We start from the raw sequence: 15,546 nt of genomic DNA, 5'->3' as shown, positions 1-15,546 counted from the left end.
CGCGCATTATTTTATTTACAGTCCATGCCTCTTTCCCACATGGTGCACTTGTCTCAGTCACAGTTTTGGTAAGCCCACAAGCTAGCTCTAGGCAAAATGAGTAAAAAACAAACATCACTGGAGAGCTTCTTTGAAAATGGGGGAAGACTCAATGATGAGACAGCAGAAGACTCTAAGACATTCTAAGAATGCCAACAATAAAGAAAGCTGCATTTAAAAGAAAATACCGGCCAGGCATGGTGGCTCATACCTGTAATCCCAGCACTTTAAGAGGCCAAGGTGGGTGGGATCACCTGAGGTCAGGAGTTTGAGACCAGCCTAGCCAACATGGCGAAACTCTGTCTCTACTAAAAATACAAAAATTAGTCAGGCTTGGTGGCATGCGCCTATAATCCCAGCTACTCAGCAGGCTGAGCCAGGAGAATCGCTTGAACCCAGGAGGCAGAGGTTGCAGCGAGCCGAGATTGCACCACTGCACGCCAGCCTGGGCAACAGAGCAAGACTCCATCTCACAAAATAATTAATTAATTAATGAAAATACCAAGAGTCCTACTTAAATTACGGGTTCATTGCAACAAATGATTCACATTCTCCAAGTGCTTTGTATAAAATGTGGCAACCAGTTATCCAACAAAGCCATGAAACCTTCAAAACTGTCTCACCACATGGAGACCAAGCACCCTGCATTAAAAGACAAGCCTTTGGAGTTTTTCAAAAGAAAAAAAATGAAACACTAAGAACAGAAGCAATTATTGAAGGCCACCACTTCATCAAATGTGTCTGCACTTGAGACACATTCTTAGTGGCTAACCACATCGCTAAAACTAAGAAGCCCTTTACTATTGGTGAAGAGTTGATCCTGCCTGCTGCTGAGGACATTTGTCATGAACTTTTAGGAGAGGCTGCAGTTCAAAATGTGGCACATGTTCTTCTTTCGGCTAGTACTATAATTAGACAAATAAATAAAATAGCAGAAGATATTGAGGTACAATTGTAAGAGAGGATTGAGTCACTGTAGTATGCAATCCAGGTTGACAAGTCCAGCAATGTTGACAAGGCAACAGTGCTTGCTTTTGTGCGATATATTTTCAGGAGGATGCACACGAGGATATGTTGTGTGCACCTTTGTTGCCAACTAGCACCACAGCTGCAGAACTATTCAAGTCTTTGAATGATTACATATCAGGAAAACTAAACTGGTCATTTTGTGTCAGTATATGCATAGATGGAATGGCTGCCATGACTGGACAGCTTTCTAATTTCACTACTCAGGTCAAAGAGGTCACTTCAGAATGTAAGTCTATGCACTGTGTCAAAAAATGACAAAAAATGTCGCCTGAACTTAACAACATTTTACAGGATGTGATTAAAATTATCAACCACATTAAAGTACATGCCCTTAGCTCATTCTATTTGCACAGCTCTGTGAGGAAATGGACGCAGAGCATACATGTCTTCTCTTACACACAGAAGTGAGATGACTTTCTAAAGGTAGATCACTGGCCAGAGTTTTTGAGTTATGAAAGCAGCTCCAGTGATTTCTTTTAGAAAAACAGTCAGTCACTACTGGCAGCACATTTCAGTGACGCAGAATGGGTCACAAACTGCTTACTTGTGTGACATATTCAACCTGCTCAATCTGTCACTTCAAGGGAGAACAACAACTGTGTTCAAATCACCAGATAAAGTGGCTGCATTCGAAGCCAAACTGGAATAATGAGGGCGATGAGTCAACATTGGGATTTAGCAGAGATTTTTTTTTCTTTTTTTTTTTTGTGATGGACTCTCACTCTGTTGCCCAGGCTGGAGTGCAGTGGCATGATCTCAGCCCACTGCAACCTCCACCTCCTGGGTTCAAGTGATTCTCCTGCCTCAGCCTCCCGAGTAGCTGGGATTACAGGCATCTGCCACCATGCCCAGCTAATTTCTGTATTTTTAGTAGAGATGGGGTTTCACCATGTTGGCCAGGCTCATCTCAAACTCCTAACCTCAAGTGATCCTCCCACCTTGGCCTCCCAAAGTGCTGGGATTACAGGAGTGAGCCACTGTGCCCGGCATTTTTTTTTTTTTTTTGAGATGGAGTCTTGCTCTGCTGCCCAGGCTAGAGTGTAGTGGTGTGATTTTGGCTCACTGCAACCTCCACCTCCCAGGTTCAAACAATTCTCCTGCCTCAGCCTCCCCAGTAGCTGGGATTATAGGTGCGTGCCACCACACCCAGCTAATTTTTGTATTTTTAGTAGAGATGGGGTTTCACCATGTTGGCCAGGCTAGTCTCAAACTCCTGACCTCAGGTGATCCACCTGCCTCGGCCTCCGAAAGTGTTGAGATTATAGGTGTGAGCCACCATGCTTGGCGAGCAGAGATTTTAAAAGAGACTGAGCCAGGGCCTTCTTTCTCCCAGCTGGTGCATGATCACGTATCTCAGCTTTCAAAAGAGTCTGAGCATTACTTCCCAACCACAAAAGACCCCCAAACTGGGAAGGAATAGATCCACGACCAATCTGTGAATAAACCAGGTGAATTGACTTTGTGCGTGCTAGAAGAGGATCAACTGCTTGAGATCACAAATGACAACAGCCTTAATGGTATGTCTGGGACAACTTCAAATCTCCATACATTCTGGATTAGAGTCAAGGCGGAATATCCTGAGATTGCCACAAAAGCACTGAAAAGCCTGCTTCCATTTCCAACATCCTATTTTTGTGCAGCAGAGTTTTCTGCAGTGATGGCAACCAAAGCGAGATTAAGGCATTGACTGGACATAAGCAACACACTTCTGGTGTCACTGCCTTCTGTCACCCCCAGATGGGACCATCTAGTTGCAGGAAAACAAGTTCAGGGCTCCCATTGATTCTACATCATGGTGAGTTGTATAATTATTTCATTATATATTACAATGTAATAAAAATAGAAATAAAGTACACAATAAATGTAATGCACTTGAATCATCCTGAAACCATCCCCTCATCCTGTCCATGGAAAAACTACCTTCCACAAAACCAGTCCCTGGTGTCAAAAAGGTTAGAGACTGCTGTATAAAGGATTAATATCCAAAAAATATAAAGAACTCCTACAAAACAACAAAAAACCAAACAACTCAATTAGAAAATGGGCAAGGCTTTGGAGACACCACTGCCCCCCAAAGCTCCCTGCCACCAGCCACAGTCAACCCCACCATGTTCTAGGCCATGGACAGCCCTTGAGCCACGTCTCCTTTGAGCTGTTTGCAGACAAAGTTCCAAAGACAGCAGAAAACTTCCATGCTCTAACCACTGGAGAAAAAGGATTTGATAATAAGGGTTCCAGCTTTCATATAATTATTCCAGGGTTTTTGTGTCAGAGTGGTGACTTAACATGCCATAATGGTGTGGCAAGTCCAGCTACAAGGAGATCTGATGAGAACTTCATCCTGAAGCATACACTCACCGGAACTAGCAATTTTCCTATAGATGTCAGTGAGGAAGAAACAAATATCCCTGTATTAACATCATAACCGTCATAATCACTTTTTTTTATGAATAATGTCAAATCACTAGAAACTCAGTTAAACAACTGATACTCAAGAAGTGGAACTGGTAGTAGGGGACCTTTTACTTTTGTAAAGAGAGGATTTATTGCTCTCCAGCATGTATCAATTTTGAAATTTTTCAAAATGCAAGTCTGTGGAGGAAATAATGCCCTATTATAACAAAAATGCAGAAAACAAGTACCCTCACTGTCCCGGAGGACAATCTGGCAACAGCTAATTTCAAACAACCAACTGCTCAAAAGTAGGAAAGTAAAGGATAGTATATCTGTATTACAGAACGGCAGTCTTAAAAGAGTGAAGAATCCAGATATTAGAACATGTTCAAAGTATAATAGATTTAAAATAAAAGTAGATGATAAGACAATATAAGCAGTATGGTTCCAAATTTATTTTAAATGCCTACTTAAATGTATATACAATAAAAAAAAAACTAAAAAGATATGACAATATGTTGAAAGGGGTTGTCTGGGTAATGAAAATAAAACATCACCTTTATGTTCTTTTTTGTATTTTTTTTGTATTTACTGACATTTCTGTAATGATATATACGTTATGTAATCAGAAGGAAATGTTACATAGGAAAATAAAAAGCTCAAATATATTCAAGATACTGAATTCACAATATAGAAAAGACTAGATAAGTCATATTTTAGAAAAAATTCTAACAGAAATAGACAAAATCTCTTCTTGGTGCTCTTAAAGGTTTAACCTTGAGTTCCCTGGAAAAGTCACTCATCCAAAACACAGCATTCCCCAAAGATGTCAAACAAAAGAAGTATTGTCGGGATAAGTTCAAACTGCATCCCAGTTACCCGCTGTAAGATTTCTGGATCACTGTTGTGATGACTGTGAAACTGTAGGTGAGAGAGAGGGATTCATACTGGAATCCTAAGGCTCCCACTCAAAATCTGTCATCTGAACTTAGCCACAGGCACTAAGCCTCTCTAACAGGCTCAAGAAAGAGAAAGGCCAAGGGAAAAAAAGTACACTCATGATGTCACAAATTTCTAACAATCAAATATTATTAGGTTTACAGCCTGCCTTTTAAAATACCATCAGGATTAATAAAACAAAATAAAATTATTCACTAGGTTGGAATCTTAATTAAGCATTCACCAGTCACTCACCATGAACTAGGTCCTGATGATACAAACATGAAGACAAAGTTCCTTATCCTCAAGAAACTCAGTCCCTGAGGCAGAGATGAAATTAAGCATGATCTAGAAGGATAAATGACATACTAGAGGTTGGTACCAACTGCAGTAGAAGCAGCAATGCTTATTTATATCAGGCAGAGTAGGGAAAGGCATAAAAAAGAGATGACATTTGAGCTTTTTCAGTTAACATTCCCCAAGCAGAGAAAGGGAATCATGGGATTCCAATGATATAACAACACCCTGAGTAAAGCAATAAAGGTAAGAACATTATAGTCCTGTCTGGAAAAGGGTGAGTTGTCCAGCATATCTAGAGTATAGAAAATGTGGAGAGAGACCCGGCATGGTGGCTCACGCCTGTAATCCCAACACTTTGGGAGGTCAAGGCAGGCAGATCACTTGAGGTCAGGAGTTCAAGACCAGCCAAGAGGAGAGGGGAGAGGGAGTGGGTGGGGGGGGGGGGAGGAGGGAGGGGAGGGGAGAAAAAATGTGGAGAGAATGTCAGAAACAAAACTCTGAGAAAAGTTTAGTGCCACCCTTCCTCCTGTACAGGAAGATGAAAATGAAGTTAACATCTTTTCAATGCTGATATTTCTTTCTCACTCCCCATGCTTTAGTAAGTCCATACAGACTTTTTAGCAGCATCTTTCCCCCTTGTTAAAATACCATAGCCATGAACTAAGGCTAAGGAGCCCATCCTAACCCCAAACATTATCAAGTTCACAAAGGTGGTACGGCTGGCACTATCATAAAATGTTCATACAGATAATCTGCATTCAAATCACAACACTGCGAACACTACTTGTTTATACACTAGACATAATTTCCCTCTAGGACAATAAAATTTTCTTCCTCTCCTGTCCAACATTTTTATTAGCCACTTGGAAAAACATAGAAGACAGGCTTATCAATTGCGTAAAGGTCCAAAGAAAATATAGTAATATCTCGGATCACAAACTTAAGCTTCAAAAAGATTTGACAGGTTGTACTCATGAGCTAAATACAGTGTTAATGTTAACGGAAATATAAAATACTTTTTAAATGAAACTAAAATTTTACATTTCTGTTTAATATCAATCACACAAGTTCAGGATGGAGGGGATATAGCTTGACTTCAGTTCATATAAAATAAAACCTAGAGTTGTTATAAATTCAGTATGAGCAATTAGTGTGAAATGGCACCTCAGAAGTCTCCAAAAAGCAGTCTTTATACCACATTAATAAAAATGTCCAATTCAATGCTACAAATACGTGTGTAAAACCTTCTGCATGCCTGGTTCTGAGGTGCGTCTGCCAAGAATGCAAAGATAGACCAGGCGCAGTGGCTCACGCCTGTAATCCCAACACTTTGGGAGGATCACAGAGTCTTACTCTGTCACCCAGGCTGGAGCGCAATGGCGCGATCTCAGCTCACTACAACCTCCGCCTCCCAGGTTCAAGCGATTCTCCTGCCTCAGCCTCCTGAGTAGCTGGAATTACAGGCATGCGCCACCATGCCCGGCTAATTTTTGTATTTTTAGTAGAGGCGGGGTTTCACTATGTTGACCAGGCTGGTCTCAAACTCCTGACCTCAAGTGATCCACCCACCTAGGCCTCCCAAAGTGTTGGGAATACCGACGTAAGCCACTGTGCCTGGCCCAAATAAGAATTTTAAATGTATTTTTTATTATAGGTCATAGTCAAAAGTTGGAAAGACATTAGTCTAATGAAGAGGATAAAGTAAATATACCACTACAAAATACAAAGTATAACAGGATTTAACAGAATAAAATATATCTGGTTGGAGAAAGAGAGGGGTAGGGCCAAGAATCTAGGAAAGGATTTACAGAGATAACAATACATGAGAGAAGTCTTGGCAGGCTGGAAATAATTTAAGAAATGAAGACATGGGGGAAAGGCACTCTGTGTAGAAGGAACAATATGAACAAAGACATGATGCAGCAAATATGTGTTTAATGGTCCTGGGACATGGCGGCACTAGTTATAAGTTAAGTACAAACAGAAGAATCTGGAGAAAGTTCAGTTTGGCTAAAGTGTAAAGTATTAACAAGTCAGTGGATGAGGCTGAACATGCAAATTTGAACCATAACATGGAAGTGCTGGATACATGATAAACCATGAATGCTAGCTGTTCCAACTAGTCTTAGCTCTGGGGCCTTAAACCATATTATCTCTAAGATTTCTTAGAGTTCTAAAGTTTATGACTTACTGAAGAGCTATGATGCAAGTTATTTATATGAAGGCACAGAACAAGGACTTATAAGAAACTACAGGGAGTCATTAGTCTACTCAATAAGGAAGAATGTTCTCATTACAGCTAACAATAAAATGGGCTGTCCCAAAAAGTGGTGAGGGCATTGGCAATAGATATGTTTGAATATAGGCCAAATACATATCTGTTGAAGGTATGGTACTAAATCAGTACTATCAAGTTCTGTGTTTATCACACTCTAATTCTTCTATCATGTTGGTTCTCACTTATTAGCAAGAGCTCATGAATGAGTTCCGAAGGGAGAGAGAGAATCATATTAAAGTAGGAGGATGGGATTTTATTCCATTGTAGATAAGCAGGAAAATGGGAAGCTTCTGAATGACATTTCCCAACATAGTAATTATCTTTACTAGAGTATCCTAAGGTGTGATATAGCAAATCAACTGCAAGTACCTAGCTAAAATAATTTGGTGATGTATAAAAAAAATTTAAGGTTTTAAGAGCCTTTATGTGAAAAAAATGCTTGCTTCTCCCTGCAAAAGCTGTCAAAAGGGGGTATGCAAAACAATTAAATGCATAATCATAAACAGGTTTGGCTTGTTCATTACAATAAAAGCATAACATTGGAATTAAAATCCTAATATAGCATACCCAATAATGCTTACATGTTGGGAATAATTTCAGATCATTCTTAAAGAATAAAGACAAAAATTTTTTTAAATTCAGAATACAAACTACTAAAAATTAAAATTTAGCACCAATGTAAAAATATGCTATGAAGGTTAAAGTAATTTCAACCTCAATGACCATTCTTTTGAGACTGTCCTGCTTCAGAATGCATCTAATACTACACAGAAATAGGTGCCATGTTTACAATTTAGCTTAATGTTTCTAAATCATATTCTAATACTGCATGATAAAACGAACTAGAAATCTGAAGTCTACTGAATAGACTTAAGATGATTAAAAACTTAAACATAAGACCCAAAACTATAAACCTACTAAAAGAAAACATAGGGAAAATGCTTCAGGACATTGGTCTAGGCAAAGATTTTATGACTAAGACCTCAAAAGCACAGGTCACAAAAACAAAAATAGACAAATGGGGCTACATTAAACTAAAAGCTTCTGCACAGCAAAGGAAAAAGAGTAAAGAGACAATCTACAGAATGGGAGAAAATATTTGCAAACTATTTATCTGATAAGGGACTAATATACAGAATATACAAGGAACTCAACAGCAAAACCAAATAATCCCATTAAAAAGTAGGCAACAGGCTGGGCACAGTGGCTCATACATGTAAACCCGCCACTCCCCAGGAGGGAGGGTCTCTTGAGGCCAGGAGCTCAAGAACAGCCTGAGTAAAATAGCAAGACCCAGTCTCTATAAAAAAAAAAAAATTAAAAATTCGCTGGGCATGGTGGCATGGACCTGTTGTCCTAGCTACTGGAGAGGATGGCTTGAGCCCAGGAGTTCAAGGTTACCGTGAGCTACAATCATGCCATAGCACACAAGCCTGGGTGACATAGCAAGACCTCGTCTTAAAAAAAAAAAAAAAAAAAAAAAGCAGGGCACCACCGTGCTTACGCCTGTAATCCCAGCACTTTGAGAGGTCAAGACGGGCAGATCACTTGAGGTCAGGAGCTCGAGACCAGCCTGGCCAATATGGTGAAACCCCGTCTCTACTAAAAATAGAAAAGAATTAGCCAGGTGTGGCGGCGCACACCTGTAATCCCAGCTACTCGGAAGGCTGAGACAGAAGAATCGCTTGAACCCAGGAAGCGAAGGTTGCAGTGAGCCGAGATCACCCCATTGCACTCCAACCTGGGCATCACGGCAAGACTCTGTCTAAAAAAAAAAAAAAGAAAGAAAAAGAAAAAAAAAGTCCAATACAGAAATAAAATTCCTTAAATATAACTATCCAGTTTAAATTGAAAACTGCAGAGTATGTCTCATCTTTCAAGCCACAGTCATATACTACTGACAATTCCTTTCAGAGGACACGGTGTAATAATACAATCTGTGGCTTAGAATCTCAAAGTCCTAGGTTCAAATCTCAACTCAGCACTTACTATCTAAAGTATCTTAGATCAGTTACTTAATTTCTCTCAGCTAAAGCTTCTTTCTCATCTGTTTAAAAAAGAGGGGAGAGGTGGTGATATAGTGTAAAGCTCAAGTAGAATCATGAATAAGGAAGTTCCCCATAAACACTAAACAAGACATCAAGCACATTCTCACTTTTCAGAACAAAATAAAGTCATAGGTCTATGAAATCTTTCCTACCCCTAGTGGATGATGTCTTTACCTCTAAAGGGGTATTGGGGCCCTTCCAGAGGTTGCAAAGGTTGGGCTTCCCTCACTGAATAAATAACTAAAGAGCACACTGTCTTCAGACTATTTTGGTGAGTTCTAGTCCATTTACCAACAGATTCACTCAAATTTTGTGAACACTAATTCTTCCAGATCTGGTTTCAAGGATCTATTTCCTCCCCACCTTCAGATTCTTTTCCTGCACCACAGGATCTTTACAAGTTTCTTTTAAGGACTCAGGATTTGTTTGTTTGTTTGTTTGTTTGTTTTTAAGTGCTTTTCTTCCCTATCTGGAGAAACCTAACCAAAAGGAAGTTAGGTAAAAATAATGCATAAAATACGCATTACTTTTTAAATAGGAAAAAATAAATATAACATTACAAAACTAAAATGTAAGGTCTTCAGATTGGTAATGAGAAAAATTTTTCATGTTCTACTAAGAGGGATTAATAAAAAATAAGCAATAAATGCCCTAAATTACTCAAAAATTTGCCTTAGCTGGGCACAGTGGCTCACAGGTATAATCCCAGTGACTTGGGAGGCTGAGGTGGGAGGATAGCTTGAAGCCAGCAGTTTGAGACAAGCCTGGGCAACATAGCAAGACCATGTCACTAAAAAAAATTTTTTTTAATTAAAATTTAAAAATTAGCCAGGCAAGGCTGGGCGCAGTGGTTCATGCCTGTAATCCCAGCACCTCGGGAGGCCGAGGCGAGCGGATCACAAGGTCAGGAGATTGAGGCCCTCCTGGCTAACATGGTGAAACCTCATCTCTACTAAAAATACAAAAACAAAATTAGCCGGGCATGGTGGCGGGCACCTGTAGTCCCAGCTACTCGGGAGGCTGAGGCAGGAGAATGGCATGAACCTGGGAGGCAGAGCTTGCAGTGAGCCGAGATCACGCCACTGCACTCCAGCCTGGACGACAGAGCAAGACTCCGTCTCAAAAAAAAGAAAAAAAAAATTAGGCAGGCAAGGTAGTAAACACCTGTAGTCCCAGCTACTTGGGAGACTGCTGCAGGGGGATCGCTTGAGCCCAGGAGTTCAAGGCTGCAGTAAGCTATGATCATGCCGCTGCACTCCAGCCTGGATGACAAGAGCAGGACCCCACCTCTCAAAAAAAAAAAAATTGCCTAATGACAGCAGCAGAATAAACAAGATGACCTTCTGAAGCAGCTTCCACTTCTAAGACGTCAAACTAATACCTATGTACTCAAACCTTTACCACTTTTCTATTCAAGGAGTGTAATTACAAACATTTTTGTTTTAAAAATTGTTGGTGCTTGCTGCTCCTGCTGTTGCTCCTGTTAGAGGGTGAGAAAAGCATTTTCTTGGTTTTTGTATTCTATATTTGGTACTCTGGGTACAGTCAGTATAGGGAAAGACAGGTGTTTCACAAAAATAGCTGGATTTTTCTCACCTAATACACTTTAGAGCAGGAAGCTTCTTGGAAAGGTAGAATAAAGAATGGAAGGATGCAGGACTTTCCAAGCATTCATGGCAACAGAAAGGAAAGCAGAGATTCTCTAAGAGGGAAAGGGACATAAGAAGTCAAAACACGGGCGAACGGGTACAGTAAAGAACAGTACCTTACAGTACCACAAAAAGAAAGCAAGACAGTCAAGTATTTCACAAAATACTGCCCACTGCCAAGAAGAAAATTAAGAAAAATATACAATCGTTGAAGGACAAAAAAATTAACAACCTTTGGGATCCAGTTTCTTTATCTGTGTAATAATGATAACATTAAGACTACTCTGGGAATCGACATGGGGTTACCTAAGTGAGAGTCCCGGGCACATTGACAGGCCTATCACTGACCCTCAGAAAAGGATAATGTCCTCCCCACTGCCTAAAGTCACTCACAGAATATTACAATGGAAAGGGGGGCTCAGTCATCACCTCATCCTAAATGAATAAACCAAACAATTCAGTCATGTTATAACCTGTACAGAATTCCTATACTATAAAAAATTTAATAAGTATTACTACAGGATCTCAAAGCCTTATCAATGTGAAATACAAATGAACAGCTGCAGTGGAAAAAACCCTTTGTACTGCTGCAACAGGGGACTCCTTCCCTCACTAACATCAGGGCAAAAGGAGGCCCTCGAGGCCCTCCTCCACAAATTTCTCCAAATTGGTAGGAAGTAAGTGTAAGGGGTTTCCCTCCTTGCTATGTGATTATAGGTTGACAAACAAAGACACAAATCTGTGCTCCAAGTTAGTCATAAAAATCAAAGCTGAAACTCAAACATTTTCTCACAGGAAAATGATAATGGTTATATTTTCAAGCTAGCCCTCATAGCAATCAAATGATGCAGCAAAAATGCCATTTTAATTGACTTTTTTCTCGTAAGTATAATGTATAAGCTACTTTATAAAGTGGATTTTATGAAAAGTTCTAGAAGTGTAGCCCTAACATCCTTATGAAAAAAAATGTGTCCTGAGTTTTAAACAATTTACACAAAAACTTTTAGATCATAACTAAGGAAGGGACAGTGGAAGACTGTGAGATAAATAGAGAGTTGCTTGGTTTGGTAGAAAAGGCATCTACGTTATGCTAAACCACAGCTGCTATGAAAATGTCTTCAGTGTAACTGTCTCTCTCATTTAGCAAGCATTAAGCTCTGCCCTGAGCCCAATGCTGTGGCCCTCCAAAGGGAATAACAATTTTTCTAAAGCTAAACACACAATCCTAGGAATGCAAGAATTTCGTTGCATCTTGCTGGGAAAATTACACACCAAATCCTAGTGCTTTGAGATTCACATGTACCTATCTTGATTACCTTGCACTGGCTCTGTCTCAGAACACACTTAGTGTTATTAGTCTAAATACTAAGGGAAAAGAAGAAACTATTAAGCATTCAGCACGTTCTCATTTCACTTTCACAATCCTGTAAGATAGGTAAACATTATCCCCAATTTATACATTAATAAAATGACGTTAAATGATGTTAAATTACTTGCCCACACCACCAGTAAAGAGAAGCTAGGACTCTGAATTCCACTTTGTCCACTATTCAAGGGCTCCTCCCCTCACGCCCCCACCCCCGCCAAAATAGGGCTCCTCCCCCCTCCAAAAAAATCAATCATGGGGTGCCACTGGAGAGTTGACCACTCACATCAATTATTTGTTATTCTAGTTCAGCAGTTCTGGGAGCGAGTTATGGAGAAGATAAACCACCAACTCCTCATTTCACAGAATCAACTCAGTATTCAGGGAATACTCTAAGAGAAGGGGTAAAATGTCCCTAGAGGTGAATCCCAGCTCTTCGCATCATTTCTCAATTCCTTCTCAATAGAGACTCTAGGACCAGAGCTCCCTTTATCACCTCCATCCTAACATACCTAATTGTTTCAGAAAGTTACCTTTTAAAACAAGATCTTCTACCAGAATAGAAGACCTCTCTGCTGGTCCTCGAATTTAAATAAATTCAATTTTCACACGATAACCTGCCTGATAGCATTCCAAAACATTCGTTACCACTGCAGTTTCAAGTTATTTTGTAGTGAATTGTGAACTAAATCTTGATTAAATTGCGGTAAAGATGGGAAACAAAAATCTATGTTTAGACAGGTTTCCTATCTAAAATTTTCCATTACGAGCTTAGGAAAAACAAAACCTGTACACTCAACATTTTAAATCTGTTTCTAACTGAACAAGATGATAGGTGATGCAATGAGGCTTAACTCTATCATGTAATTGCCACAAAACACTAACATTGTAAAACATTCAATACTTTAAATTACTGAATATTCTTTTTAAAGAAGTTGAATATTGTAAGAATTATTTAGCTTCTGGAGTTTAACACTTACAACATTAAAAAAAGGTTTCTAAGAGGAATAAGGTCTCATCTGAAAACAGGGTTTAAAAAAAAACCGTATAAACATTGATACATGCCCAAAAACATTTCCCATCGTAAGGTATTATTTCTAATACTAAAGGCAAAACAAATTAAAACAGATCAAACATTTGCAGTCAAATGTCCAAATTTTTGAACTGGGAAAATGATGTCAACGTTTTTCATCCGTTTTCTTGTAAGGTTCCAGATCAAAAATAAACAGCCATCGGGCTCATCAATTCAGGTGCGGAAACTCATTAAAATCGAGCTTTTGGAGGGGAGAAAACATATTCCCAGAATTTGGTTTATCGGGTAAAATTGCCCCGTGGCCCACACCAGAAACCTCGGGCAACTGCCCGGGCCTTGCCCACCCCTCCCGCGGGCCGCACCTGCCAAGGCCGCACCGCCAGCGCCCCCTGCCGCCCTCTCTGCACAGAGACCCGCGCCCACCCCCGCACCCGCACCCGCACCCGCACCCGCACCCGCCCCCGCCCCCACCCCGCGCTCGCCCCGCGCCGAGGCCGCGCAGCCTGCGGGCAGGGGCGGGGGCACGAGGATGCGAATCCAGGCGGGGCCGGGAGCTGGGCGCGTCCCCCAGAACCCCCGCCACGGCCAGGCCTGAGCCTCACCTACCTACGCCGTATTTCTCCTCCTCCGTGGGGGTCCACATGGCCGTGCCGGGCGCGGCCCCGCGGGCGCGGCGACCGGGCGACAACGCGGCGGGGACGGCCGCGGGCCCGGCTGTGGCGCACCGCGAGTCGAGGCGGGGACGGTCAGGCGGCGCGGGGCAGTGGGCGGCGCATCCCTCACAGGCCGTCCGGGATGCCGCCGCCACCCCCGCCACGTCTGGACCGCGAGGCTCCGCGGGTGGCCCAGCAGCCCCTGGCGGCGCGGGCGAAGGCTCGCCACCTGTCCGTCGCCGCTGCTCCCGTGCCGCCGCTTGCTTCTTCACAGCTCCGCCGCCCGGCTCCCGGCGCCGCCGCGGCTCGGCTCGCCCCAGCGGGCTCGCAGGACGCCCGCGCATGCGCCACTCCCTGCCGCGCAGGGGCTCGCGCTGCCCGGGCTCGCGCCGTCCCGAGCCCGCGCGCGAATCCACGCGCCGCTGCTGCGCGCCAGCGGAGGGAAATCCGCGAGAAGCTATTGGACTGCCCGGCCCCGGACCGGCTTCTAGAATCGCTGGTCCGGGGCCCTCAGCTGCAGCAAACTCCGGAGGGGGCGAAGCCGGTCAGGTGGGCGACTCCCTCTACCCGGACTCCCCACTCGCTTCCGCTTCCAGTGCCTCCTGCCTGCGCCCCGAGATGGCCACAGGCCTCCTGGTCGGAGAGGGGAGATCCAGAAAAGGAGGACACGACACCATTTTCAGACCCATCCCAGTGTCACCCACAGTGCTGTCGGAAAGGTCCCCGGAGCCACCCTGTGCATTCCCAGGGCCCGCAGGATGGAGTCGCCACGAGGGAACCAGGTGGGGTGCACTCGTGCCCCTCTCTCCTGGATCCCCTGTGGGCTGAGGCCGCTGACACCTCCTGGGTTCTTGCTTCTCTGAGATGGCCTGAGTGGTGAATGTTTGGGGCCAGAACAATCAACAGCCGCCTTGCTAGTAAGGAAGCGCTTCATTGGGCCCTTCGTGTTCCTACCCAGGACACGGCATCTGCTGCTCCTGGGTGTCTGCCTCCCTTGGAGCCCTAAGAACTGGCTCCTACCAGAAACTTTCCTCCTCTCTCTCCTGCCTAAGAATCCATTCATTCTGATGCCTGTAAATGTCACCTTGTGACCCCCAAGTCAACCACTTACCAAAGACCAGGAACTGCAGGACTTCTCCTTTCCACCTACATTTGGACCACATGCTCTAATCCCAGCAGATTTGCCCATCTCTGTCACTAGCACTACTAAGTCAAAACCCTGGTGTCATCCTTCACTAGCACTCTCAGACACCACCACTCTTCAAAGCCCAGCTCAGCCCCTCACCTCCAGGAAGCCTGCCCTGACCCATAGTCTCCTTTCCTTCTTTGTCTGGAACTGGAGCTATGTTCGGTTTGTCTTATTTCCCTTATAAGACTGTCAGCTCCCAGAAGGCAAGCTCCAGGCTAAAATCAACTTTCTAAACCCTCACCACCAACCCAGCACCTGTTGTATAGTTGTTGCATGGGAAGCCAGACTAATAGAAGAATATCTTGCAATCAACAGATCTTGTTGATTCTTCCTTCAAAGTGTCATGATTGGTAACTCCTCCCAGGCCTGACTGTGCTCCCCTGGGTTATGGCCACCCCTTCCCACCTTCGGATCTTTAGGCTCCTCCCCTCACTAATCATAGCTGCCCACTCCCGCCCAGAAAATGTCTGTTCTGTGAATGATAGAATTTCTCAATAGCCAGATACACTTCTTTTTAGGGGTAGCAGGGGTGTCCAAGAACATAACGAAAGAGCTAACTGTTCCAAGAAGATAGACCCCTCCCCGGTGGCCACCATGGAAGTATACTATGGAATGAAGCCACATTCTTA

General features: G+C 42.9%; 1 protein-coding gene across 9 annotated transcripts in view; it reads right to left on the bottom strand.

Moving 5' to 3' along the window:
- Positions 1 to 14,067, bottom strand: part of DOCK3 (dedicator of cytokinesis 3) — a 711,442-nt gene extending 697,375 nt beyond the window's left edge. For 7 of the 9 annotated variants that reach the window (XM_034956564.4, XM_034956568.4, XM_034956565.4 and 4 more), the window contains exon 1: positions 13,682 to 14,065. In XM_034956564.4, coding sequence (XP_034812455.3) covers positions 13,682 to 13,718 — 37 coding nt within the window. In that variant the 5' untranslated portion in view covers positions 13,719 to 14,065. Of the gene's footprint in view, positions 1 to 13,681 lie in introns of all 9 variants that reach the window. The other 2 variants (XM_057301776.2, XM_055109993.3) reach the window with 2 other exon arrangements.
- Positions 14,068 to 15,546: the final 1,479 nt, after the last annotated feature.

The sequence above is a fragment of the Pan paniscus genome, chromosome 2, assembly GCF_029289425.2.
Source record: "Pan paniscus chromosome 2, NHGRI_mPanPan1-v2.0_pri, whole genome shotgun sequence".
Classification (NCBI taxonomy): Eukaryota; Metazoa; Chordata; class Mammalia; order Primates; family Hominidae; genus Pan; species Pan paniscus.
Note: the sequence above shows the minus strand (reverse complement) of the source record. Positions and strands in the feature narration are given on the sequence as shown.